Here is a 27,772-nt window from a genome sequence, read left to right as displayed (position 1 = left end):
CCACCCTCCACCTGCATAAAATGGTATCCAATACTGAGAGGGAACTTCAGAAAGGGGTGTGTGTGTGTGTCTGTAGAGCAGAGTATCAATAGGGAATGGAATAAAAAACACAGCATGAGGCATGCACGCCAAGACACTTAAGCATTAAAGTGAACTTTAAAGATCAGATTTATTTGGAGAAAACAAAAAACCCCACAACCTAAAGGATGGGATTTTACATCTCAAGACATCTCCCAGGTATTAAGTCTACAGATTACAAATCATTTTCATAGAAGATATTTTTGTACAAATTTTACATGTATTGAGGAGCGGGTCATAAATCCCTGTTTGTTTTAACAGGGTGGCAGGGTAGAGGAATGGGGGAAAAAACAGCTTTTTTGGACACATCTATTTGGAAGCAGACATGAAGAGGGCAAACCCTACTTTTTCATCATCTATAGCAAATGGTTAAAAAAAAATACCCTCTCAACCTTGGGTATCTCTAAAAGCCACTTCCTAGCTACTACCCACTCCAAGCCAATTATTTAAAGTTACTTCACTTGGTATGTCTTTTATGTCCACTGGGTAAATGATTCATTATGCTCACTGCTGCAGCACTCATAAACCAGCACCCCTGCACGGCTGTAAAGGGTCTAACCTAGGACTGATGCGAGAAGAGACCAAGGTGTCTTTCCTCTGCAGGTACCAATATTGCCTGTAAGGACACCATCTGTTGAGCTGACAGTACCAAGGTGCACATAAAAGCAGGCAAGTAAAGCTACTGTGTTGCAAGAGAAGCCAGGACCATTATCATTTATTCTCTCAAGGGGATGCTAAAAAAACAGAACCAAAAAAAAACACACATTGGTCTAGGCCACATTATAAATCCAAACATTGGTGTGGGATTTCACTTGGAGAGAAGGAAACTTTTGTTTTTTAAAAAGCCCCTCAAACCCCAATCAAGGTTGTAAGAAAGGCTCCCAATTTAACCACCCTCGCTCACCACCTAAGACTGGTAATTCTTTTCTGAGGTGTAAAAGGGGTCAAAGCAGCAGGAGCACGAATGGCTGGAGGGAAGGAGTGTCAAAACATGAAGGAGGCAAGATTTGCTTGAGAAAAAGCAGTGATGATTCCTCATTGGACAGCTCCCAGGGGCTCTAGAGAATGCTTAGGAGGTCAAGTATGTGACTTAAGCAGAAGCTGCCTGTAGGAAGGTTAACAGGAAAGATGAACATAAGATGATGACAAGAGTCTAAATTTTTAAAGCTCCAAGATTTCAACAGAATGTGGATATATTTGAACTTTCAGAAGGGACAGGGTTTAAGAAAGGGTGAAACCAGGACACATAAAAGACCTGGGAATTCCCACAACCCCTAAGTGCTTCCTGCTCCAGGAGGTAAACGATTATGTGTTTACTGGAGGTCATACCATTTTCCCTGTTACTGGTGCAAAATAATTCATCAAATCCCCAAGCTTCTTTTCAAATCACGATTTCCCCATTTACTTTGGTCACCAAACAGTCCTATTCTTCAGTGGCCTGTAGACTCACTCCCACCTACCCCCCTGGGGGGCACAAATGAAGGAACTCCCCCTTAGGCTGGCCCCAGTAACTCAGAATTAAATAAGAGGTGGGGCTGGCAGCCTCCTGGAGACTAAAACAACATCAGAGACTAAACCTACCTTGCCAAGAATGGAGAGTTTATTCAGATACTGTTTGCTAATTCATGTATGCCACAACGGGATAAGAATTAAAGGTAGAAACCTCACACTCTTCCTTATACCTGCCTACTGCCCAACTAGATTCCAGACACTGCATCACTATTACTGCCATCTTGCTAAACGGAGGCCCCTAGGCACTAATCACACAGGCAACTGCACGTGTCATAAAAATGCACCACAACTTTAAACTTACAGCATTAAAAGCTGTACGCCTCTCTCTGGCTACATTGGTGAGTCTCCAGTTAGTTCAATATTTTAAAGGCTGCAGCAGCATGCAAAAGAATTTCATTTTGTTTCTTTTTTTTTTAAAAAAAAAAAAGTTAAGAAAGGTATCCAGGAGATGGTGAGTTTTATTTTATCTTGTCTGGATAGAGGTTTGATTTGCTCTCGAATGTTCCCGGGTGGTGAGAGACTAGGAGAAAGCACAGAATGCAGAGGTCTATTCGGTGTAATCTTCTCCCTCATTTTCATCTTCACCATCAACGGCAAGAGCAGCATACTTGCTTGCAGAACTGAACTTCTGTAATAGACACGATCGATAAGAACAAGCAGCAATGCCTATTTCCAACCACTCTGTTTGCAGCCCCAAATGTACAGGATTTCAATGGCAAAAGTAAGCTACAAGAAGTTGAGGGCAAGTCTTTGACACTCACAGAGGCTGGATCTTCAGCTTTCTTTGGCTCAGGTGCAGATCTGGAGTCTTGATCCTTTTTGCCATCTTTCCTGCAGAGACATGAACAACTTTAGGAGAGGACTCTCCCGATACTCACAAGCAGTTCTGACGTACTGAATAGGCACCTCCAATCAACAGTTCTGGCTATCTAGACATTTTGTAATCTAGATTCTCAGAATTGTAACTGACTATATTGGTTGACTTCAATGGGTTCACAGTGGGAGATCTGGCAAGGCTTGGAGAACCAAGAACTTTCTCATACAAAGACACAGGTATCTAGCATCATATCAAAGATTACAAATGAGGAGGGAACACACGTACCTATCTGACTCCTTCCAGAGGTCTTTGTTCCCTCCATCTCCTGGACCACGGCTGGAATTTCCACTTTGGCCTTTTGGGGCACTCACCCCATCTACTTTATTTTCATCTGCTTGAGTGGAGACACAAAAATAAATGGAAGTCAGTAAAATAGACACTCTTCCTCTCCCAGGTTTCCCTTAAGCTGAAGAGAAGTGTGCCCATATGTACTGAGGGAAATGAAAACTACCCCCAATCCAGATTTCCTTCCTAAGCCCTTCTTCCCTTCTATTATCAGACACAGACACACACACACACCGCAAACAAGATCCACTAAAAAATTCCACCGTGGGGTTATGCCATCATAAAAAGCAAAGTGGAAATAAGGACTATGATGCTGTGTAGTGACCTTGGCCTTGCAGATGGCAACATTTCTAATCTGGACTGAGCATGTCAATTTCCTTCCGATTCTTTTTTTTTCCCTTTCAAAGAAATGTTCTACCGGGAAAGGGCAGGGCTCTATGTTTTCTCCAAAGAGGCTGCTCCTGCCCTCTACTGGAAAGAAAAGGCAGACAATCAAAGAACCTTTAACACAAAAAAATGGGTGCAAAATACAATGATATTCAGTATTTTGTGACTCCTCTATGGGGACTTTTTTATCTAGGCCTCTATCTGGGCGAATAACCTATTCCCCTCTTGGCCTTACCTTTCCTTACTGGTCCTTCCTCAGATGGTTGAGCTGGAACTACTTTCCCTCCACCACTAGAAGGAAAACATGTAATCACATCCATCAGCTATCTTAGGGAAGGAACAGATGAGAAACTTCTACTTCAAGTGAAGTTTTACAGAGAACCAAAAATACATACTTAATGCTGTGAAACATTAAAATACGGGAAAGCAACAATGAAAGCAATTATGTGAACTTGACCAAATGTCATGTCCTTTAGAATTATTATAGTCATGCTAGGTTAATCTTATCCCTCTACTTTACAAATGAGAATCCTAAAACTTAGGGAAGTGATGTGACCCCCAAGGCTGTACTGCCAGAATGTGGCATTGGCAGGTTCCGATTTATAGTGAGTGCAGATTGAGTCACCAAAGTGATGTTAACCAGCTATCAAAACTCCAGAAAACTGAGCCACCGGCACACCACAGAATTTGAACTATGACAGCAAAGATGGCAGAACTTATCAGATGGCATAAGGCCAGTACCCCACAGGGCACCTTCCACCATGATAGCATAGCACTGAAGAGTCTATAGCCAACCAACTGCTATGTTTCCAAGCTGACTCACCTTGTAGGGGACTGCTGCTCTGTGTCTGAGCTCTGAGATCGAGCAGGAGGGTTAGAACTTCGCTTCACCCAAGCATTCTCCTTTGGTGGAGGGGCTGGCATTACCTTTAGAGGCTGTTCAGGTTTGGGAGGCTTAGAAGTTGGAGACTGACAGTCTTCCTCTTTATTGGGTGTTTCATTTTCTAGAGACTTCTCACTCTCTCTCCTTCGTGCATCTGTGAAGTCAGAATGGGAAGGTCAAAGCATCAGGAGAAAAGGGCTTATTGGACAACAATCTATTAAGACCTCAACAGAGTGGCAAACGGTCCACATCCGAGTTTACTGCTTTTCATCGTTATTCTTTTTTTTTTTTTTTTTTTTGCGGTACGCGGGCCTCTCACTGTTGTGGCCTCTCCCGTTGCGGAGCACAGGCTCTGGATGCGCAGGCTCAGCGGCCATGGCTCACGGGCCTAGCTGCTCCGCGGCATGTGGGATCTTCCCGGACCGGGGCACAAACCCGTGTCTCCTGCATCGGCAGGCGGACTCTCAACCACTGCGCCACCAGGGAAGCCCCTCCATCATTATTCTTAAATACAGACCTGCTGAATTTGATTCCCAATAGATACAATTATCCCCAAACTGGTTTCCAAATGTCCTCTGGCGAAAATGTTTTACTGATGCAAGAGAAATAGGAAAAATAATGACACTCCAAGGATAGCTATCTGACCTCTCCTAGGAATGAGAATTCTTTATTTTAGGATTATCATCTTTCTGTATTCTCCATGTTAGAACGTTGGTACTTGAAGAAGGATACACATATGTGTGTGAAGGGGACCTACAATGAAATTGTAAACTCGAGGGACCACTGATCAACTTCCACATAGAGGCTCAATGCACAAGTGCACATACACCCATAACAAAAGTCTCTTCTGGTACACATTTCTCAGACTTTTCAAAGCAGATGTGAAAGTCAGATCAATCTATGCTAATACTCCAAAATCTCTGCATAATTTGGTTATGGATAGGTTATGGAAAAGGGCAATAATAAGATACCCACCCTGGTCTGACTTACTTCTGCCAGATGTGGATGAGGTCCCCGTTTGTGATGACTCACTTCCTGTCCTCGATCGTTCCTGAGTTTCTTCACTTCGCCAGCTTGGGTGTCTGTATAAAAGAGATTTGACAAAATACATCATGTCCAGCTCAGTGAAGGCCACCTTGGACCCATGCCGACCCCTCAGGAACTATCGCTTATTAATATTTTATCGTGCTGGCTTTATTTACGTGTGGGTGCATGCACCTGTCTCTTTTGCGCAAACCGTTTGAAAGCAGCAGACATTAGCATTCTTTGGTTCTAAATACAGGTATCCCCTGCCTTTCCAAAGTTTCCTTTATGCCACTTCACTTTTACAGAAAGATCCATATATGCTGCTGCTAACCGAAAGAAATCCAAAGAGGATTTCTGCTTTTACATAACCTACATAATCTACGACTCTGCCCTCCCTTAGTGGTAACACAATTCTGCAAATTGCTCAAAACCAGGCCTAGCTTTTCAGCGTATTATAGGAGGTGTCTACCCTATTGGATGTCATGCCATCTTTTTAATAATAAACACTCCTTTACACTATCCTGAAATAACAGATAATATAACCAACATACACACAAATAAAAATAACTGGAAAATAATTTACAGCCTACACTTAGTATCAGTGAAAACATTTTGTCTACTCCATCCCTAATAACTTGAAAAGAGGTAAATCCATTCACCTCACTATGGTGGAGTTTTACTCTACACAATAAAGCAGGGTTTGGCAAATTTTTTCTTAAAGGGCCAGATAAACTTTATTTATAAAAACAGGTACAGGCCACAATTTGCAGACTCTTGTATTAAAGTACCACCAGGGCCCAGGAGGCCTTTCGAAAATCATGAGGGATAAACAACAACTCTTCATCGGGTAAAGAAACTTTCCCACACGCTGCAGACCACCTAGCAGCCCCACCCCACACACACTAATGCTAGTAAGTGACAACCAGTAACACCCACATGAATTTTCCAAGTGCCCCGTGGGGATGTAAGCCCCCCATTAAGAATCACTGGATTGGGGACTCCCCTGGTGGTCCAGTGGCTAAGACTCTGCACTCCCAATGCAGGGGGCCCAGGTTCCATCCCTGGTCAGGGAATTCGATCCCATATGCCACGAATAAGAGTTTGTGTGCTGCAACTAAGACCCGGCACAGTCAAATAAATAAAATAAATAAATGTTAAAATAAAGACTCAGGATTAAAAAAAAAAAGAATCACTGGATTCATGGATGTGAAATCCGTAATACAAGACGACCTCACCTCTCCCGAGGCCGTCGTTCTAGTTTTGGCTCATCCAGCTGACGCTGCAGTTTCTCCTGTTCCTTCTGTAGCCGCTCTTCTACTTCTCGTTCTCTAGCAGCTGTGTCAACAGGCTTTGCCCCTCCAAAGATAGAGGCTGCTCGACTGGACTGGGATGTGCTAGCAGAGGAATCATCTTCCTTAGGAGTACTCCGAGGCTTTAGGTTCAGTTTGGGTCTTTGGGGGGGACCTAAGTTAAATGAAAGTCTAAGTAATAGTTTTTGAAAATCATCAGAAGCCGATGGCTGAAAGCCAGATTTCCAGACATACCTCTTAACGAAATGCTTTTTGGGATTCAGATTAGTGAGTGGCCTAGCCAATCCAGCAAAGGTAAAAAGGGAGATCATTTAAAAATGGGTGGCCCAAAGAGCCAAGTCCAATTAATCTTTCCACTACCACATCCATGATGCAGTACCAGACTGAGGGAAAGACTAAAAATAGTAAAAATTTCAACGGTAAATTAAGCATTTATCATGATTACTATTATCTGGGGGAAATTTTTTGACTATAAGATATTGGATGAAAAGTATCTTGTTAAAAAATGTGGTCTGGAAGATGGATTGCTTCAGTAGGTTAAGACAAACTTGTAACAGTATGATGCGGAAGGCTCTAGTTCTTACATTCTTATCTCTGGGTAGAATATAAATTTGATGGTGATTCATAGGGCAAAGCATGCAACACCGAACATTAGAATATAAACTGTAAGGGAGTCTGACTTCTTCCTGGATCCAAGTTGTCAGAATATTTCAAGATAAACCTGAGTGCTTCAAGGATATTGTATTTCTCAAAATCAGTGTTTATTCTAAGTATTTCAGACACAAAATACATAAAAGATATAAAGAAAGCCTGTGTACATCAACCACCTGACACCACAAAAACCACTGAAGCCTCCCGATAACATGCTTAGTGCTGCGCTGTCTTCTCATAACTAGTATGCTGAATTTGGTATCTATCATTCTTATGCGTCTTTGGTCTTTTACTACATATCTATGCAACTGCAAACAAAGAGGGTATTGTTTAACAAGATTTAAATTTTCTACAAGGGTTTTAAGTTGGTAGTTTATATAACTTCCGAGATACATTTTTCATCTGTATAACCCTGCGAAGAGCCCATTACCTATGTGAATAGGGTACAACTGGGGTCAGAAAGAGGCACTCATTGAAGTCACACAGCTAACACCTGGTGGACCAAAGAATGAAATCCACGTTATTGAAGCAACTCCACTGCTCCTCCCACTATGGTACACAATGTCTCCTTCTTCCTTTGGTAATTTCGTTTACCTACTCAACAAATAACTAGAACACCTATATTTCAGATACCATGCTAACGTCCGGAATATGATGGTTGGGCAATTTTTGTGGAAGGGATGGAGACAACACTGAAGAGGTACAGCAGTGAAGGCCCTTGTATGTCAGAGGTACAAAGGGATATCTTTCAGGCCATGAAGAGACAAGATACAGTTTTAGAAGGAGGAGAATAACCTAATTAGATACCGTTTCAGAAAGACTACTTGGGCCAACGTGAAAATGGAGTGAGGCAGGGAAATGTTAGTAACGTGGGCATAGCAATGAAGTCTGAACAGAGGTAGTGGCAGTGACCCTGAGGACAAGGGGGGCAGATCTTAGAAGGAGTTGGGGGTTTGATCATCGGGGGGAAGGGGGGCTGGAAATCAGGTGTACAGCCATTGGGGGAGGCAAGAAATGGCATGAGAGGCAAAGGTCAGTAGTCAATGAAGACTACATCTGAGCCTCGACTTTTCTCACAAGTAAAGGGAAGACGATAACTGTACATCTACCACATAGAATACTTAAATAATACCTGTATGAGCACTCAGCTCATTGTTGGTGCAGCATAAATGCTCAATAAATGTTAGCTATTATTTCCAGGTTTCTTGCATGGAAATAGAGGAAACAGATATCATCAATGCTTTTAAGAATAAATTTTAGGGACTTCCCTGGTGGCACAGTGGTTAAGAATCCACCTGCCAATGAAGAGGACACGGGTTTGAGCCCTGGTCCAGGAAGATCCCACATGCCACAGAGCAACTAAGCCCGTGTGCCACAACTACTGAGCCTGTGCACCGCAACTACTGAAGCCTGTGCTCCTAGAGCCCGTGCTCCGCAACAAGAGAAGCCACAATGAGACACCCGCGCACCGCAATGAAGAGTAGCCCCCGCTCGCCACAACTGGAGAAATCCCGTGCACAGCAACCAAGACCCAACACAGCCAAAAATAAATTAAAAAAAAAAAAGCCACTGCAATGAGACACCCACGCACCGCAAGGAAGAGTAACCCCCGCTCGACGCAACTAGAGAAAGCCCGTGCACAGCAACGAACACCCGTTGCAACCAATAAATACATACATACATACATACATACATAAAATGACATCACTCAAGTCAGAACAACAAATGGTGGCCATTTATAATAATGTTTGAGAGGTCAGAGTTGTAACACACTGTATGTTTTATATAAATGATACAATATCAGGGGCATAATTTTAGCATAGGTACACTGACATCTCACCATTAATTAATGAGTATCAACTACTTGGTATCAATGGCATTGAAATAAGCAACACCTGGTTTTTAACCCACAGTGCCAACCAATTACTGGCTATGAGACCATGTTTGAGTCTCATTCCTTCACTTGAAAAATGGGGCTAAAACAGCCTATTTTAAGTGAGATCATACTATAAGAATGTCTGGCAAATGTTTTTTCCTTTGTTTATACAATATAAATTTTTTTTTTTTTTTGGTACGCGGGCCTCTCACTGCTGTGGCCTCTCCCGTTGCAGAGCACAGGCTCTGGACGCACAGGCTCAACGGCCATGGCTCACGGGCCCAGCCGCTCCGTGGCATGTGGGATCTTCCCGGACCAGGGCACGAACCCGTGTCCCCTGCATCGGCAGGCAGACTCTCAACCACTGAGCCACCAGGGAAGCCCCAATTAAATTTTAACTGAAAAAATCTATATGCTAAAACAGGTTAGAACTAGACTTTATTTCCATTATGTCCATTTTTATCTGATGCTCTTTCCATTATGTTCCAATGCAACCTTTACTATGTGTAGGTTCTATCTGTGCCCACTTAAGGGATCTGAAACATAACTGAAAAATTCCCAACCAGTTCCTCTAGCGGTAATGCCCCATTAAGTAAGCAAAAGCAAATGATTACCTCTATCATCTCGCCTATAATCATCCCGAGAGTAATCGTCTCTGGAGCTCCATGACCGGTCATCTCGTCTTTCGTATCTGTCTTCATAGCGGTCCCCGCCTCCTCTGTAGTCATCATCCCTACGGTACCCACTACCAAATGCTCTTCTGCCACTGCCTATCCTGGAATCGTAGCCTGTAAACATATCCCAAATTGTGATCATCACACTGGAAGGGAGAAGGCAAGAAAGGAGTTCTTAAAAGAAAGCAATTTAACTTAATTGTGTTTTACAACGACCTCTATCATAGTCTCTGCTGCCTCGGTCATCATAGCGATCTCGGCCCCCGTATCGATCCATGTCCCGGCGTGGGCCATCACGGTAACTGTCCCGATACCCATCACGATATCGGTCTGAATCGTAACGATCTCGATACTCTAGAGAGCAAAGAGACAGGTATCGTCATTCCTTTTTCTTTGACACATACTGATAAGAACAAACATAGCCCATTAGGTCAGTTTGTTTTCATGACTTCATATTCACTGCTGTGTCTGTTTTTATTTAAAAAAAAAAAATCGCATTATATCCAAGGTAGAAGAATTTGTATTGAATTAAAGTTTCCTTGGTATTTATTTTAAAAAGTTCTCCACTAATTCAATAAATGTTGCTGGGCTAACAATTTAGGAGGGAGTTAGGGGAGAGAAAAATCTCTATACAGTAGTACTGCCTTATGTGTGGTTTCACCTTTTTGACATTTCAGTTACCTGTGGTCAACCAGTCCAAAAATTTTAAATGAAAAATTCCAGAAATACACAATTCGTTAAGTTTTAAATTGCGTGCTGTTCTGAGTAGCATGATGAAATCTCGTGCCGTTTCCCTCCAACCTGCCCGGGATGTGAATCATCCCTTTGTCCAGCATATCCACGCTGTACAGTATAGGACAGTAAGATATTTTGAGAGAGAGAGATCAGATTCATGTAACTTTTATTACAGTATACTGTTATGTATAGGAAAAAACATAGCATAAAACATAGGGTTCAGTAATATCTGAGGTTTCAGGCATCCAGGAGGGTTCTTGGAATGTATCCCCACAGATGAGGGGGCGCGGGGACTACTTTATATCCCATAATGAACTTCCAGGATTAAAGATGTGAATACTAAAAATGTAAGCACAAAGCACCAGAAGAAAATATAGTTGGAATCTTTCATGCCTGATACCAAAGAACCAAAGACTACTTAAAAAGTTTAGCATGGAGGGAATTTCCTGGTGGTCCAGTGGTTAGGACTTCGTGCTTCCACTGCAGGGGGCCTGGGTTCCATCCCTGATAGGGGAAGTAAGATGCCGCAAGCCACGTGGCCTGGCAAACAAAAAGTTTAGCACAGAAAAACAATACACATACCACAAATCTGAGATGCAAACAAAATAAGAAAAATATATGTAACATATGACAACTGGTTAATTACCTGTTACTGCTTAAGTAACAGAAACTAAAACGGGACATTGTTTTCTACTGCCCAAATGGAAAGGTTAAAATAAATGATACATCTTGTAGTGGCAAAGTTTAGCACAATAAGTCAATTCCTACTCTGCTGAGTTAAAAATAGTTCAAAGGCCTTGAAAGTTGTTTCGGAACTATATACTAAAAGATTTAAAAAACATGTATACCCTCTGGGCCAGCAATTTAACTTCTAGGAATTTAACCTGAGCAAGTAACTGGACACATTATACAGATATACATATAAGAAGGTTCTTTGGATTGTTGTTTATAATATTAAAATCGTTGCATGCTATTTAGCTTCAGGTGACATGTCAGAAACCCAGATTTTTATATGGAAAAAAAAACCCCTCAATGTCTAAACATGAACCAATTAAAAAACAAAACAAAAAAACTTAAAAGACATTTTGAGTTTAATTGTGAGTAGGCCTAAGAAGTATCTTAGTTTTATGACAGCTTCCTTTTAAAACAATGGTTTCATTTTGCAGAGGACATCACTTTGTCTACGTGAACATTCATCCGCAGGTAGTTTAAATTTTAAAAATTAAGGGACTTCCCTGGTGGTCCAGAGGTTAAGACTCCGCGCTTCCAGTGCAGGGGCAAGGGTTTGATCCCCGGACCAGGGCAGGGGGGATGCAGACGGACAGGGGGACAACACTAAGACTCCACAAGAGGCTTGGCGTGGCCAAACAAAACAGGTCTTGAATTTTATCCTTGTCATCACATGTATGTTATGCTATCAAATATTCTACTATATAGACAAACCACTACTTAGTCATTTCTTTTTTTTTTTTTTGCGTTACGCCGGCCTCTCACTGTTGTGGCCTCTCCCGTTGCAGAGCACAGGATCCGGAAGCGCAGGCTCAGCGGCCATGGCTTATGGGCCCAGCCGCTCCGCGGTATGTGGGATCTTCCCGGACCAGGGTACGAACCCGTGTTCCCTGCATCGGCAGGCGGACTCTCAACCACTGCGCCACCAGGGAAGCCCACTTAGTCATTTCTTTACTCAACAGAAGGTCCTTTTCATTAAAAAAAGAAATGACAGTGTTGAGTCTTTCTTCATGTATTTCAATAAAGTTGTAGCATTTTCTCCACAAACGTTTTACAAAAGCTTTTATTGGATTTAGGTGGTGTGTGTAAAAGTTTATCCCAGCTCCTACCCCATGACATTCTCTACTCCCCTTCTCTAAATTACATTTTATTTGCATATTGTTTCTCTCGCTTGGTATAAATAATGTCCAACAAAGACAGTATTTTTGTCTGTTTTGTTCACTGCTGTATCCTGAGCTTACAAAAGTATCTGGCACGTGGTAGACATTTAGTATTTTTGAAGGTAATGAATTTTCTGTTATTTTAAAAGGCATCTTAAATTTTTTTTCTGCATCTACTGCTACCCTCCTCTTTATCTGCTATGGTGATCATCTACATTAACACATTTGTCCTATTACAAAACAACCCCCCAGAATACACAAGAAACTAACTAGATAAAAATGAACTTACTGTCTCCAAAGCTATCATCACCTCTTCTAGGTGGGTAGTCATCAAAGCTGTCTGTTGCAGGACGGGCCCTCCAGTCCGTATCTGTTTTGTCAGAATCCCGATTTCTATCGCGGCCAAAAGAACGATCATCCCTGTCTACAGATATATAAAATGAAAAAACACAGGTTAGCTCACAAAAACTTTTGCCAGCTATTTCTCATATGCACAGAGGCCCCCTCCTGCTCCCACATACTGCACTTCTTGCTTACCCCACAGCGTCATCACGAAGTCGCCCCAGGCCCCATAAGTGTACTCTCCAACTCAACCAAGTGACTCCCTTCCTCACATTTATTCCTACTGGTTTAATGCTTACCTGTCTCATCTTCTGGATAGGCATCTTAAAATTTTTTAAAGATAGGCCAGGAACCCCCTGAAATATACATGAATCAGGCTCCTCTTGTGTCCAGTGTGCTGCTAAGTACGTAATCTATTTAGTATATATTTAACGTTCATCTAGGTCAATCAGGGTTTCTCAGTCTCAACACTACCAACATTTTGGGCTGGACAATTCTTTGTTGGGGCGGCTGTCACACGCATTATAGGATAGTCCCTGGATGCTATTAGACGTTAGGAGCCCTCCCCACAGTTGTGACAACCCAAATGTCTCCCAAAATTGACAAATATGCCCTGTGAAGCAAAACCATCCTCAGTCAAGAACTACTGCTCAAGGTTAAGGTGGCCCCCACTATCTGCCTCTACTACAAGTTTCTGGGGAAGGGCACCTCTGCTTTGTCTTCCCAGGACCGTGACAAAACAAAACATTCAATCATCTTTCCTACCTTTATCCTGTGCTTGATCAGCAACGTCCACTCGAATTCTCCTGTTACCTAGAGACTGAGAGCATAGGACCATATTAACCAACCTTTTGCCCCATTATGCACAAATCCCATGAGTGACCTTGAATGTCTGGGCATAGCAGAAGCACTGGGGGAAGGAAGATAAAGGAAGAACACTGTAATCTAGCCAACACTACAATTTGTTGGCTAAAGAATCCTTTATAAAGACTTGAATATAAAATAACCCCTTAGAATTAACATTTAAGTTGGGCTTAAATGAATGTCAGGTCAATTGTCTTACTATTTTTATAAAGTCAAACCTCACAGAATAGATTTAACTTTTTAACTATCACAGGCAATTTGTCACATGTAATAAATTAAAAACATTTCTAGACAACTAGCTAAATAAAAGGTATTATTTGGGTCCAGGGCAATTATACATTCAAACATTTATAGAGTCCCTACTATGCACCAGCAAAGTTGCATAAAGCATGGTCTGTTTATAATCTCAACTTCTTTCACTCAGTATTACCTTACGATAAATCAGTTCCTCCAGGATACCCTCTGATTTCCCTTTCCCACATCACTATTTATATACTTTGAACCCAATTATTTCTACTGATGATATTTTTCTCATTTCATAGTAGAATCTACAGTTGAAGAAGGATAACAATGAAATTTAGTTAAGAACACCTGGAATTATATTAAATACCACTATGATGATATCTCTAAATACAAACTAACTCCCAAGTCTGGACCATGACAACACTATTTAACAGTCAATTCAGCAAACTTCAGATAATAACAATTGTATGGTATTCTTTTTCTTATTCAGACTGAGAGGTAAAAGTTAGTAATGTTACTAAAACCTAAAATGACCTGAGAAGAAAAACTTTCAAACAACTTTTGCTTTTCATATATTTAACTAAATACATGAATTTTATTCCTATTTGACATCTGCTTCAGATTATCATGGTGGTACTCAAGTTATGAGATAGGAAAAATATTTTAAGAGGAGTTGCTTTCAATCACGTCCAATGGCAGACATGGACCATAGAATTACGGCACAAATGGCATTGGAAATTACCTTCTCAACGAACAATGAGATGCTTCTGGAATTAAAAGAGGAAAAAACCAGCCTTTTTTTCTTTCGATATATAATCAGTTTGATTTCTAAAGTCACTCACTAGAGATAAAAAAGCAGTTCTTGGATTAGAAACTTCCATCACTAACAAGTAACTAAATGTTTCAATATCCTGCTCTGGCTAGCCTAGGAATCCCTACCTGGCACCAATCACTTAAATAACTGTATTTCAATTAGATTTAATCTCCATCCCCCCTCATGTATTAACAGCTAAATCTCCTCTCCCCACAGAACCTCTAGTGTCTGGATTAAAAAATATCTATGGGCAATGTTACAAAGCAGGACTGAATGTTTACTGTCATTCTCCTGTAACAGATTCCCAGGAGAGCCCTCTTAAAAATAAAAAATTACTTCCCTGAAAATGAGGTAACGTCTTTAAATACTAAAATAACATGATTTTTCTATTTGCCTTGATCCGGTCATATTATTTTGAAGAAGCAAAGCCACAGAGCTGAGGCAAAGCTGTGCGTAAACTAATGTGAGATTTTATTAAGGACTTCGTGGTGGATTTCTTCACAATTTCCCACCTAAACACATTCCTGAATTACTAGGCCCTGCTGAACTTGCAGAAGGGAGGTGTGACGTGCTAGATGTTGAATGTTAACCGGTATATTGATAAATAATCCAGGCTTTTCTTTGTAGGTACTATGGGAACCTTCGAAACGGCTATTGACCTGGCCTAAAAACTATCAGTTTGATAAACACAAGAGTTGTTAGCTCCCAGCCCTCACCTCCCACCCTTAGTTTATTTACCTCTTCATTGAGGCTCAGGGCAGTGAACAAGGAATCCAGGTCCTCAAACTCAGCATAACCAAAACCTTTCAACCTCTCAGGATTGCTGGGTTCACGTGGTAAACGCACTGCACTGATCTAAGGAGGAAAGAAACAAAAAATATTTCCTAATTCAATGCTCTTGTTCATTTATCATCATCTTCTTTTTTTTTTTTTACCATTGTGTATGCAGTGGATTTCTCGGAAGAATACCCAAGAACCTGGCTGTCTCCAGGATGAAAACCGGTACAGAGGGATACAAGAGAGACTTCATCGTATACCCTGTTAAACCTTTTCAATTTGAACAATATGAATATAACCTTTAAAAAACTAAGGAGTTCAGTGTATTCCTTGTACCCCTGACTTCTGCTTCATTCTACATTTCTAGTTTTTAGTTGTTTTTCAATTAAGAGGAACTGCCTGTGTTCCACAATTAGTTTATTTCCAATTTTTGTCTCTCAGAAATTTGACTCAGTTTTTGCCAAAAAATTTTCTGGGCAGTATATTTTTTGGCAAGCTGACTTACCTGAGAAACATTACTTACTGTCTTCATTATTAATAGCTTGGCTGAATCAAACACTGGATTGTAAACCCTCACCATACTTACCCCTTCTGCCGAATTCTGAGATGGTAAACCACTGAATTGTACTTTTCACTTTTTATGTCTGTTTTCTTACTCTTTTTACTTATTTCTTCATTTCTCCAATATTTTGCATATATTCAAGCTATCTTTTGCATCACTGATTTGATACTTTATTCTGGGCTCCTGAGATATAGATTTTGTCACAGTCGCTTTTAAATTCTAGTTTAACTCAACTTATGAGGAGAGCAGGAAAAGGAACAAAATAAAAAGGGAATAAAATAAAAGGAAGTAGCTACAGACCAATTCTAGAGCATAAAGGTGAAAAGCCTGAACAGGCCAGAGATTATTCAACACTCTACGGAAGAAAGAGGCTACTAGAGAGGAATCCAAAACAGGCCATGCTTCTAGATGTACTACATAATTAAACAGAGAGTAAAATTTGTAAGTTGTTATCAAAAATAATCACACAAGAAAAGCCAGCTACAGAAGTTGATGGCCCATTGCAGAGAACAGGATCTAGTAAAGAAGTCAACCAACATAGCAAAAGCGAAGGGTTGACATATATACACTAATATGTATAAAACATAACTAATAAGAACCTGCTGTATTCATAATAATAAAAAAAAAAGCGAACGAGGGAGGGACTTCCCTGGTGGTCCAGTGGTTAAGAATCCATCTTCCAATTTAGGGGACGTGGGTTTGATTCCTGGTTGGGAAACTAAGATCCCAGGTACCGCGGGGCAACTAGGCCTGCGAGCCGCAAACTAGACAGCCCAAGCACTCTGGAGCCCACAACTAGAGAAGCCCACATGCCGCAATGAAGACCCAACGCAGCCAAAATAAAAAAGTGAAAGAGGGAGCAGATTCTTAGAAGAAACCTAGTTTTTAATGTCTTCTCTTCAGCAAAGACTCTGGAGAAAAACCGAATAGAATTGGAAATTATTACTCATTCTTCCATTTTTGAAATCCTAAGTATTTTTTCATCAAAGTTTAGAAAAAGGATTCTTAGCACCTCACACTCACTTTTTCGTCTTTCTGGAAACTTCTAGGTGTTTTCAAACATCCTGCCTTAAGCTTTTTAAGCAAGTCTGTGAATCCCATTATATGTGAACAGACTCTGTTAATAAAAACTACACATCTGCTCAGTTAAACGTATTCATATAAAAAATTAAAATGTAATTTTGATATAAGCCTGAATGTCAAGAACAGAACAGCTGAGTTCAGAGAAACTTTCTTCCACTTTCCAATGTTTAACTGGGTATGTCACCTTTAAATTTCATAGAGAAGGGATATATATTTTTGAGAGATTCTCTCTATATCAATAAGGTATTAAATTTGCTGATAAGACTGTCCAACTGGTTTTGGATGAGAACATTCTCAGCCAAAGGGCCTAAACAACACTAAATTACATACCTGTTTCTTCCAAGTATAGACATAACCTCAGATCCTTTCTCAACACAGAAATTCAGAGACATTCACTACCCATACAGTACCCTCCATATCTAGTTAATTGCCTAAAACCTTTACACTTACATTTAATCCTCTAAAGAATTCCTTAATGGAGTCTTCTGTCACATCATAGGGCAGGTTCCCTAGAAAAGCAGTGTAGGGTGGTGATTTGGGAAGACGGCTCCGGTCGATATTGGGTTCCCGAGCAGCCCGTGGAGCAGTGGGCAGGATGGAACGGTCAATTGGAGGTGCCCTATACACGTCATCATCATTACTATGCCAAGTGGTTGAAACTAGGATAGAAAAGTAGACATAAGAAATTAGAAGAAACTTCCCTTACTGCCACTGTAGAATAAGAGGACATATGCTAAGCGCCAAGTATTAAATAAGCTATATCAGGAAATAAACAGATAAAAAGGGTAGGGGGGTTCAGCAATAAGGACCCTTTACAGACAAAATGCTTCTGAAATGTCAGAATCAGATAGCAATGCAAAGACTCAGTACTATTTACTGCCTCTTTGTTTCTAAGTATTTCAAGGCCTTTCAAAGCCTAGGCTTTTGTTAACAGAATCATAACTTATTCCTTATGCAGCAGAGAAATGAGAGAATATCAATCACTATTTATGGAATGTTACCGTGTGCCAGGTACTTCGTATTCATTATATCCCAACTCACCTTTGTAATAATCATGTGAGTTTGTTTCCCATTTTACAGAAAAGGAAACTAAGATTTCAGGAAGGTTTTGTAACTTGCCCAAGGTCACACAGATGGTAGTGTAGGAGGATGGTAATCTTAGTGGAGCTAGGAGATACTGTCCCTACTGCACTGCCCATGAATTTGTACTTCAGGTATCAACACTTATGGAAAACATGATCTAGATGAAATTTCTTGTTACAAAAACAGGTCACAAAAGAAAAAGTATTCTTCTGTTTGCAATTAAAGCTTTTAGAGAAAAATGATGGGTGATCAGATTTACGTCATACCCAATGATCTTATAGCTCCTACCTGTTCCTGGCTATTCCTTGAAGGCACAAATTCAAATGATACCCCAATGACTCTTCTGCATTTTCCCACCATAATTCCTAGTCCTATTCCTTTTCCTCAGACCAGTTCTGTTTACCCAGGGCGCCCTGACTTCATACTAATAGCTCTTAGAACAAATTATTCCTTGACTCTTGAGTATAAAGACCGTATAGGTTAATACTGCATATTACTTTATAAGGACATCACAGAATTTCAGACCTAAAATGAAATAATCTAGTCCTTACTTTACAAATGAAGAAAATAAGGCTTAAAAGGATAGTACGCTGAGAAAGCCCTGTTACTACAATAGCCAGAATTAGCACTAAGCTCTCTTGAATCACCACTTTAGCCCCTATCACAAACTCTTAGAGCCTAAACCTAAGATTCTACAAAATACATAAACATAGGTTCTACAAAATTAGTTAAATTCCTTCCAAATTACACGTGAGAACAATTATTGTGGAACAGATTTTGTCTAGAAGGTAATGAAAATTCCAAACACGACGGAAAACAAAAGAAAAGTTACCATCTCCTTCTAGGTCATCTGTTTCATCAGCCCAGCTGACTGGTTTGGGGACATAGGTGCTTCCTCCACCAGTCCCTCCATCCTCAGCCAGGAAGTCTGTTAGGGAGATAGTCTTCCCCTTCTTATTCTTCTTTTTTGCTATTTTAAAAGGGCCAGAGAAAGATTATTCATCAATACTTGGGTATTTACAGAGTTGTACAATGCACTATTGTTAAATGTATTTATAAAGAAAGCAACAATAAATGCCCATCAAAGGTTCAGATTGTGGTATATTTCTGTGAAAGAATTCCATGCAGATATAAAGGAGAAAGCACAATGTACTGGCACAGAAAGTCCGAGATGTGAAAAATAAAAAGTTACAGAATACATATTATGTAAGTCCCCCTTTCTTTTAAAAAATTTATTTATTTATTTTATTTATTTATTTTTGGCTGCATTGGGTCTTCGTTGCTGCGCGCAGGCTTTCTCTAGTTGCAGCGAGCAGGGGCTACTCTTTGTTGCAGTGCGCGGGCTTCTCATTGCAGTGGCTTCTCTTGTTGTGGAGCACAGGCCCTAGGTGTGCAGGCTTCAGTAGTTGTGGCATGAGGGTTCAGGAGTTGGGGCGCACAGGCTCTAGAGCACAGGCTCAGTAGTTGTGGTGCATGGACTTAGTTGCTCTGTGGCGTGTGGGATGTTCCTGGACCAGGGCTCGAACCCGTGTCCCCTGCATTGGCAGGTGGATTCTTAACCACTGCGCCACCAGGGAAGCCCCTATGTAAGTCCCTGTTGTTTAAATATACATTATGCATACGGATGCAAAGGGGTCTAGAAGGGTTTTCAAACTTACTCTGGGAGTAAAACTGAGGTGGGGGCAGCAACCTTTTATTTCCTACTATATTCACTTGTGTAGCATTTGAGATTTTTGTAGGTTACTACATTTATTGCTCCTGGGACACAAAGAAATAAAACAAAATCCCTATCCCTAATAATATATTCTGTATGACACTTTGGAGAATTGTTTGATACTCGTAAAATAATCACATGAGGAAGGAATCATTACTATCAATTTACAGAGAAGGAAACCAAGTCTCAGAGAGGTTAAATGACCATCCTAAAGTTACAGTGATATTAGATGGCAGAGCTAGAATTAAACCTAAGGTTTTGGATACCAAGTCTAGGGCTCTTCCCATGGGAGCCCCAGCCCCTAAGAAGCTTGTTATTAGTTCTGTGGCAGGTTATCACAACCAGGGCAAATGTACTCACTGTCATTTGAAAGTGTTCAGATTGTAAGACTCATATACACAGCTTGATTTCTCTGCCCTCTAGGGGAAAAAAAAAAAAATCTCCTTCCCTACCTTAATACCACATATGAAGATATTATACTAAAGGGAAAACATAGGAAATCCCTAAGAACCAACAATTTAAATGTTTCCCATGGTTATGAAATCTTCAGGAATCTCTAAATGGCTCCACTTAGTGGCCTGACCTTGGCTCTTTAACTCTCCAGCCCTCAGAACTTCTGAGATGGCACCCACCAGCAGCTAACGCAGAAGAGTTGAAAGGACTAACTGAAGTTCTAAAACTGGCCCCTGAGAACAGCTGTGACATAATTAAGACAAAAAACAAGCAGCTCTGCTGTTAACAAAGATCATTTTCATGGCTTTTATAATGATGAGTTCCTCCTCCATGTTCCAATTCTCAACAAATTTTCCATCCAAGAGGATGAAGAATCTGTAACTCGATGCACCATTTGCTTAACTGAATGAAGATTGTTCTCTCACCTGGTACCTGCCTTTCCTTTAAAATACCATTTTCAGGAACTAAAGACCTGCTTGCTACGAATGTTATGAACATTCTGGACACAATATGAATTAAATTCATATATAAAACAAAGGGAAAAGGTATACCTCAATCAAACTCTTATCATTCTTATGTTGGACTTGACCTCATTTTGCACACTGAGATTATGGTCTCAATGTGCAAACCAGACAAACTTGGCTGTAATTATATAGAGGAAAGATGGTCTTGAACGTGAAGTTTCCATGTCTCTCTCAAGTGACTTAACACTAACCCTGCTCCAAAACTATAATTTATGATCACCAGGTTATATTTTGGATCTATTATATGCTTGAAAGAAAGCAGCTATGCAAAGTTTAAGTCCTATAGCACTGATATTGCTCCTAGCTCATATGCAAAGGCCTAGGGGAAATTTTAATTTGAATAAGACATAAAGCATACCTCTGTGGTAGAACGCTTATAATGTATAGGCTTATTTTAGTTGTCCAATTTAAAAATAAGTGTCTGGGACTAGTATGATGCTAGCTAGAGATCTTTACCTTCATGGGGCTTAAGGTAGTATCATGATCTGTCTGGTCACTGAGAAAATAAAAATAGAACTGGTGGTCAGTCATACAATGAGGTCAAGTCCAACATAAGAATAGTAAGAGTTTGACTGAGGGATCCCTTTTCCCTTTGTTTTATATATGAATCTAATACCAAAACAGCACAGTCTGGAATTAACCTGCCCTTTGGTCTGATTCTGGCTTACATCAATTTTCTAAATCAGAGTTTCTCAACTTTTACCCCTTGACTCTTGACAAACAAGTCTCACACTCTCCTTTAATGTTATTTGAAATTTCAAAATAATAAATATCATGACAAAGAAAAATATTAAAGCACTGTTTTAGAATGTCTTTTCAAATCATACATCTCCCTCTCCCCTGATTCTGTGACTGGCCCCTCCAAAAACTTCTGGCTGAGAATCACTGTGGGATGATGGACAGTCTTCAATTAAAGACAGGCTAAAATTCTTCCACAAGATCCCTAACTTCCGTTTCTTTAAATCTAGCAGCAGCATTGACTCAATCACAATATAAGCAGATTTAAAGGAACAAGCCTTTAAAAAGTAAAATGAATAAACCTAAATGTTTGTTCCACTGTATTTTATTTCAGTAACCGAGAAACAATGTTATCTAAATCCTCCTTGTGCTTTGCTCCTTCAATATCTAGGTCCATTGCATGTTTAGGATTTCAACAATGTTCTCTTCTTTATAAGTAAAGCATCATTTAATGCTCTAGAGGTATCAATCCCTTGATACAATGATTGAACTGGTCCAACTCTTAGTTTTCTTTAAATCTTATGTGAATTGGTTAAAGTTAAACCAACCACCTGGTAAACAAAACACACTCCAATTATTTAAAGGACCAAATCCACATGTACTAAGAGGAAAAAAAACCATATGTCCCAGAAATTTTCTTAAATCCTCTAACTGCCTGCTTGTCTCATTACAATTGTAATTTATTCACTAAGTACTAGGTTCTTGTGAAGGTCTTTATATACTCATCTAGGTTAAAGAAAAGATCTTACAATTACCGTCTTCTTAATTAAAAAAACAAGCTTTGTTATGACATATAAAAATAAATACTACAACTGATCAACTTAACTCTTTGTTTCTCTATTTCTGCATCACTGACATTTGAGGTTGGGTAATTCTGTGTTGGGGGGCGATGGGGTGTCCCGTCCATTGTATGATATTTAACAGCATCTCCAGTCTCGACTTAGATGTCAGTAGCAACCCCTCCACCCCACTGTGACAAAAATGTCTCCAGACATTGCCAAATGTCCTCTGGGATGGGTGAGACAAAACTGCCCATGATTGAGCACCACTGCTCTAAGTGGTAATTTCATATCAATAAATAAGTAGACAAACAAAAGGAAACGTTAGCCCTATATAAAGCACATCAGCAGAAAAGTGACCACATTGAACCAAGTCTTCAGGACTATCAGGCTGTAGCAAGTAAAAATGCTTCCTTTATTTTTCTCAGAATGTTGTCCTGTTAACTCCATTGTATTAGTAATAAAAGCACGAACTGACAGACACTGGAGTGATAAAATCTGTGGAAGTGCTGTTTTCCTTAAACAAAACAGAAGACACCTTAAAGTACTTTAATCAATAAAGCTTATTTGTTGTACAATGCAGCCCTACTTCTCCATCTTTCTTAAACTAGTATCTCTTATTTAGGAAGGAGAATTCACATAGCTCTTAACATTCAGATAAGTTGTTAAAAATTCAGTTTCTTAATTTTAGATCTTGCCAGACTAAGTAAGTCCCACTTACTTTACAGGGTTATCAAGTCTTCTGAATGTCTTAGCAACTACAGACTAGGAGGGCTTCCCTGGTGGCACAGTGGTTAAGAATCCGCCTGCCAATCAACACAGGGGACATGGGTTCGATCCCTGGTCCCGGAAGATCCTTAGCTGCCGCGGGGCAGCTAAGCCCGTGCGCCACAACTACTGAGCCTGCACTTTAGAGCTCACGAGCCAAAACTACTGAAGCCTGCGCACCTAGAGCCTGTGCTCCGCAACAAGAGAAGCCACTGCATTGAGAAGCCCGTGCACCACAAAGAAGAGCAGACCCCGCTCACCGCAACTAGAGAAAGCCCACGTGCAGCAACGAAGACCCAATGCAGACAAAAACAAATAAATAAGTAAACTTATTAAAAAAAAAAAAAGACTAAGTAAGTCAGAAAGTGTCATAAAAGCCCGTACAAAATCACAGCATTATTCATAATAGGCAAAAAACTGGAAACAATCCAAATGCCCACCAACTGATAAATAGATAAATAAATTGTAGATGTCCACACAACGGAATTGTCAATAAAAAGGAACGAGTATCCATACATCCTACAATATGGATGGATGAACCCTGAAACATGCTAAGAGAAAGAAGCTAGGAACAAAATCCACCCACTATATGATTCCATTTATATGAAACGTTCAGGATAAGTAAATACAAAAACCCAGTAAGATTAATGGCTGGTGAGGGGAGAAGAGAAATGACTGCTAATGGGAAAGGTGGTTCTTTCTGGGAAGTGAATCCTGCCAGTCTCCAGAATTAAAAGCTAGTTAACGATCAACAAATATTTCCTTAAAGAAACAATACTGTACAAATGCAATCTACTCAAATACCAGAGTGCCTAGAACTGAACTAATCTGATTAGAGCCCAGCACAAAAAGATATTTCATACAATGCAGTACAGTATCATGATGTTGAGAGGCTTCAACCTTTACTATGCTACTGTTTAGCAGAGTAGAGAATAAAGTCTAAGTCAGGACCAATAAGCTCCACCACCTTGACTCCTATGTTCAGTTGTTATGGGACCTCTCTTCTCTGTCCAACTTCTTCATCTTGACACAATCTGAGGAAAATGCCACACTGTCTTTTCCTTACCTCTCCACACTACTCAATTTGATCACTTACATAAAATATATAAAATAAGTGTCCAATACAACATCATGCAGATAGATCACTACACAAAGTACTTGCAGCTTTTCTGTAAGAGAGGAGCTATAAAAATGCAAGAATAACTTCTTGCTTTGGGCATTTTCCTACCATTAGGACCACAGCAATATCCATTACAAACCTAAGAAACTGACTTTGGTGTGTGCACTTACAAATGTACATACATATACTTAATTACAAACAAGCAGTTAAAAAACAAACAAACCAACCCAAATCCTTAAGTTAACTCTTTCCCCCATGATCAGGAAAACAAATTCTAGGATGTTTTGAGACAAATACAATGTAGTAGGGTATCCTATCTCAAGCTATACATGGTATGTGACATACCTCAAAGCTGTATAAAAATATATACATTTTTTAAAAAGTGACATTACTTAGAAATATGTTTTACCTTGGTACTTCTCTCTGTATTTGTACTTGAATTTTCATAAGGAGTTTTAACCTTGGCCTTCTGAATCTGGGTATCTTACTCCCAGAATAACAAACATGATACAGGAAGGGATATGAAAATAGGTAATATGTGAACAGCATATAATAGCAACCACTGAAACTATTTTTCACCATAAGGGTCAGAATTGTATGAAAACAACTATTGGACACTATCCTCACCCCATAAAAAATAATCAAGATGATACATATAATTCTGGAAAGTGTTATGCAAATGAAAGGCCTTGTGTGGGCATAGATACACTATTTACAATCTCAAAGCAGTCTAGTCTCAAAAACTGTTAACCCATATCAAATACATTTGATCCCCCATAGGTAAGGAGAGTAGATTCAATAGTCAGCTCTGGGACACCTCCTGTTCTTGAAGTTCAATAATGGGTCACACTAGATGCTGGTATTACTGCAAAGAATTTTTGGGTCTCACTTAACAGTAAGAGAGGCCTATGAAGTTTTATCATGTATTTTCACTAAGAAAATGTAAGATCTGTTTTTTCAACAAGACACCAGGCACCCTCAAGAAGTATACTGAAAATACACTAATTTTACGGACTCATTAATACAGTCATGTGGGAATACTGGTCACTCAACCAAGTCAATGCAATGGGAAAGGATTCAAAGTGGGGAAAGAAATTTGATAGTTTCTCAAGGGCAGACTGTCAGATGCAACCTTGCACCTGGATACTAGCATAAGTGTAACTTACACATACTACACAAGCTAAAGATTCATGGAACCGAATGAAATGAGATGAGGGCTTCCAGGCAGGTAAAGTGGAAGAACAGGAGGAGACCTCACTAAGTACATCCAGTTTAATCAGTCTGGATTTCACTCAATTCTGTAAAATGAAGGACAGATTGTTAATGGTGTCTTCCACCTCTAAAACTTCCACACAAGTTTTGAGAAAGGGAATACAGGCTTTTCTCTAGATTATGACACTAAGCCATCAGGATGGCAGATTCAGGCCAAATAAGTAGTTTAGATGAAGCTCTTGGGCAGCATCCCAAACTTAGGATGACATGGAAGCCAACCTTGTTAGTTCCAAGTTGATAATAGAGAAGAGTGAGAAGTTTCAAAGATATCGACCTTACTCTGCCATCAGCACGCAGTGTGACCTGAATGAATCATTTCATCTTCCTCAGATGGGAGACACCAATATCTGCCTATGTTATCTCACAGAACATCAAATTATACAACATACAAAAAAGTGCTAGGTCCACGTCAAGCGCTACACTAATAAAAGGTATTATGTTCAAATGCACCTCAATTTCCTCAAAGACATACATCTCTATGTAACAGTGGAGAGAAATCCGTGGTGAGAAATGAGTGTCTGGAGATAACAGTTGTTCAATAAATGTTTTGTAGAATGCAGGGTCATGCCAGGGAAAAAAGACCATATCTGCCAAACTAAAATGACTGCTACGAAATGTTGGCACAGCTCACTAAGTCCATCAGAAATGCAAGTAGACTTGCATGTCAGTGATATTCCCTCTCCCAAAGTCAAAGAAATCAACTCCAACCACTAATATTCTAAAAGCACCCCCAAGCAGTTGTGCAAATATCTTCCAAAAAAAAAAAAAGCCCAACTCGACCACTGGGGCTATCAAAACTCGACCAAAATCAAAATGGAAGTTGTCAAGGGATCAGATCTTGCTCACCATTATATCTCCAATACCTAGAATCGTGCCTGGCACGTATATAGCTCACACTCAGTAAAAATGTTGACTGTATGAAACAGCCTAGAAGAAATGTAGGTCTCCACCCTGTTTCTCTCCTCCAACACGTGGGCGCCCCACATCGGGTTCCCCATCCCCATCTAACTCCAGTAACTTCAACCTCCAAACCTAACACATTTACCCTTGTAAAAATATAAGGGCCGGGTCACACTCTAACAGGGGAAGGTCAGAAAGTGGAAGGACCTAAAAAGAAAGCAACACAGGGGCGTAAACCTTCCCATCTGGGCTCTCGCGCGTGCTTTTAAGGAGCGCCCGTCTCCACTACCCTCGTCTCTTCTACCGCGCACGCGCACCGCCGCCTTCCCCCGCCCCTCCACCGACTCGCGCTCGCGTTCTAACTGCCCCCCCTTTATTCCCTGCCCCCACTCCCGTCCGCAAAGGCCTCGCGCCTCTGAGACCTGGTCTAGTGTGCACCCGTCCGCGCGCCAACCGCCTCTTTCCCTCCACCACGCCTTCACGCGGACACAGTGCTTCACGTCTATGCGAAGGCCTCACGTCTCCCGCGGCTCTTTCTGCGCCTCCTCCTCACTCCAAGTCAAGCCAGAGTCCACCATTGCTCCCAAGTCCAACCTCGCGCATACGGGGTGAAAAGGGTGTGAGGGGGAGGGGAAGGACACCTTCCCCTCCCCCCAAACATCCCGAGGCGATAACCTCACATGGCCTAGCCGCCAGCCTGCCGCAGCCCCAAAATCCGAAGGGAAGCGGTGCCGCCCATCCCCCGACTCCAGAGAACCAATGGATCAGGGTCGGTGAGTCGCTTCGGACCCCGGTCCTTGGCCGCGCTCGGCCGCTCACTCACCTGAGGCCGCCATGTTGGGAGAGGGAGAGAGAACGCAAAAGACCCGGATGGGGCAGTCACGTGATTATAGCGAGCGCGTCGGGCTAGGAGACGCAAAACTGGGAGGGGGCGGGGAGGCGAGGAGGGACACAGGAGGCGGGGCGGCGCTGCTCTGGGTTCGTAAAGCAGCGCGAGGAGGTGGCGCGGCGTCCGACGGGAAGACCTGCGCGACATGTGGCCAAAGGGGTGGGGCCTGGGCTGTCGCGAAACCCCGCTATACGTAGGGCTACGCGCGGACGAGGGGCAGGGTCTGAGCCCGGGGCGGGGTCTCCTGATCCGCAGACTTCCGGCCGGTGCGGAAGGGGCGGGGCCGCGCTTGCAGGTTCCACCTCTCTGGCACCGAATGGCAGCGGGCTGGAACTCAGAATGGGCGTGCCACAATTGGTTTCCTGAAAGGGAAGATTTTGAGTTTCTTTGTAAATCGCTTTTTGTTAAAGCAAAACAAACCCAGTATTCTGCTTAAGGATGGTTTTAATTGGGCATGTTTAGAAGGAATAAGTAACACATATTGAACGCTTACTTGCCACGGGCTTTTACCTCTTTTAAGCCTTCATTTTACTGACTAAATTAAGTCAAACTCAGGCCCTTAGGATTTCACAGCCGAGTGCCATCCATGCTTCCTCTAGCTAATGCTATATTTTTATCATAGATAGTAGTTAATTCAATGAAAAATTTCATTGAGCGCTTACCA

At 41.0% G+C, this 27,772-nt stretch overlaps 1 protein-coding gene across 4 annotated transcripts; it reads right to left on the bottom strand.

Annotated features, from left to right (window-relative positions):
- Positions 1-137: 137 nt before the first annotated feature.
- EIF4B (eukaryotic translation initiation factor 4B) lies at positions 138-27,105 on the bottom strand. Of its 4 annotated transcripts, none has more exons than XM_012534605.3 (15): positions 27,043-27,105; positions 18,784-18,921; positions 17,319-17,527; positions 15,185-15,301; positions 13,291-13,345; positions 12,473-12,607; positions 9,776-9,913; positions 9,500-9,673; positions 6,284-6,512; positions 5,013-5,104; positions 3,963-4,176; positions 3,375-3,430; positions 2,693-2,798; positions 2,352-2,421; positions 138-2,218 (listed from the first exon to the last, which is right to left on the bottom strand). In XM_012534605.3, exons 1-15 carry the CDS (start codon positions 27,053-27,055, stop codon positions 2,138-2,140), a joined length of 1,827 nt encoding a protein of 608 aa, XP_012390059.2. In that variant the 5' UTR covers positions 27,056-27,105; the 3' UTR covers positions 138-2,137. The 4 variants fall into 4 exon arrangements, with proteins under 4 accessions (XP_012390059.2, XP_033292102.1, XP_033292101.1 ...); XM_033436211.2 differs by having other exon boundaries at positions 4,998-5,104; positions 27,043-27,078; XM_033436210.2 differs by having other exon boundaries at positions 2,693-2,801; positions 4,998-5,104; positions 27,043-27,076.
- Positions 27,106-27,772: the final 667 nt, after the last annotated feature.

The sequence above is a fragment of the Orcinus orca genome, chromosome 11 (assembly GCF_937001465.1).
Source record: "Orcinus orca chromosome 11, mOrcOrc1.1, whole genome shotgun sequence".
Lineage (NCBI taxonomy): Eukaryota > Metazoa > Chordata > Mammalia > Artiodactyla > Delphinidae > Orcinus > Orcinus orca.
This window is presented reverse-complemented; position numbering and strand designations above follow the sequence as displayed.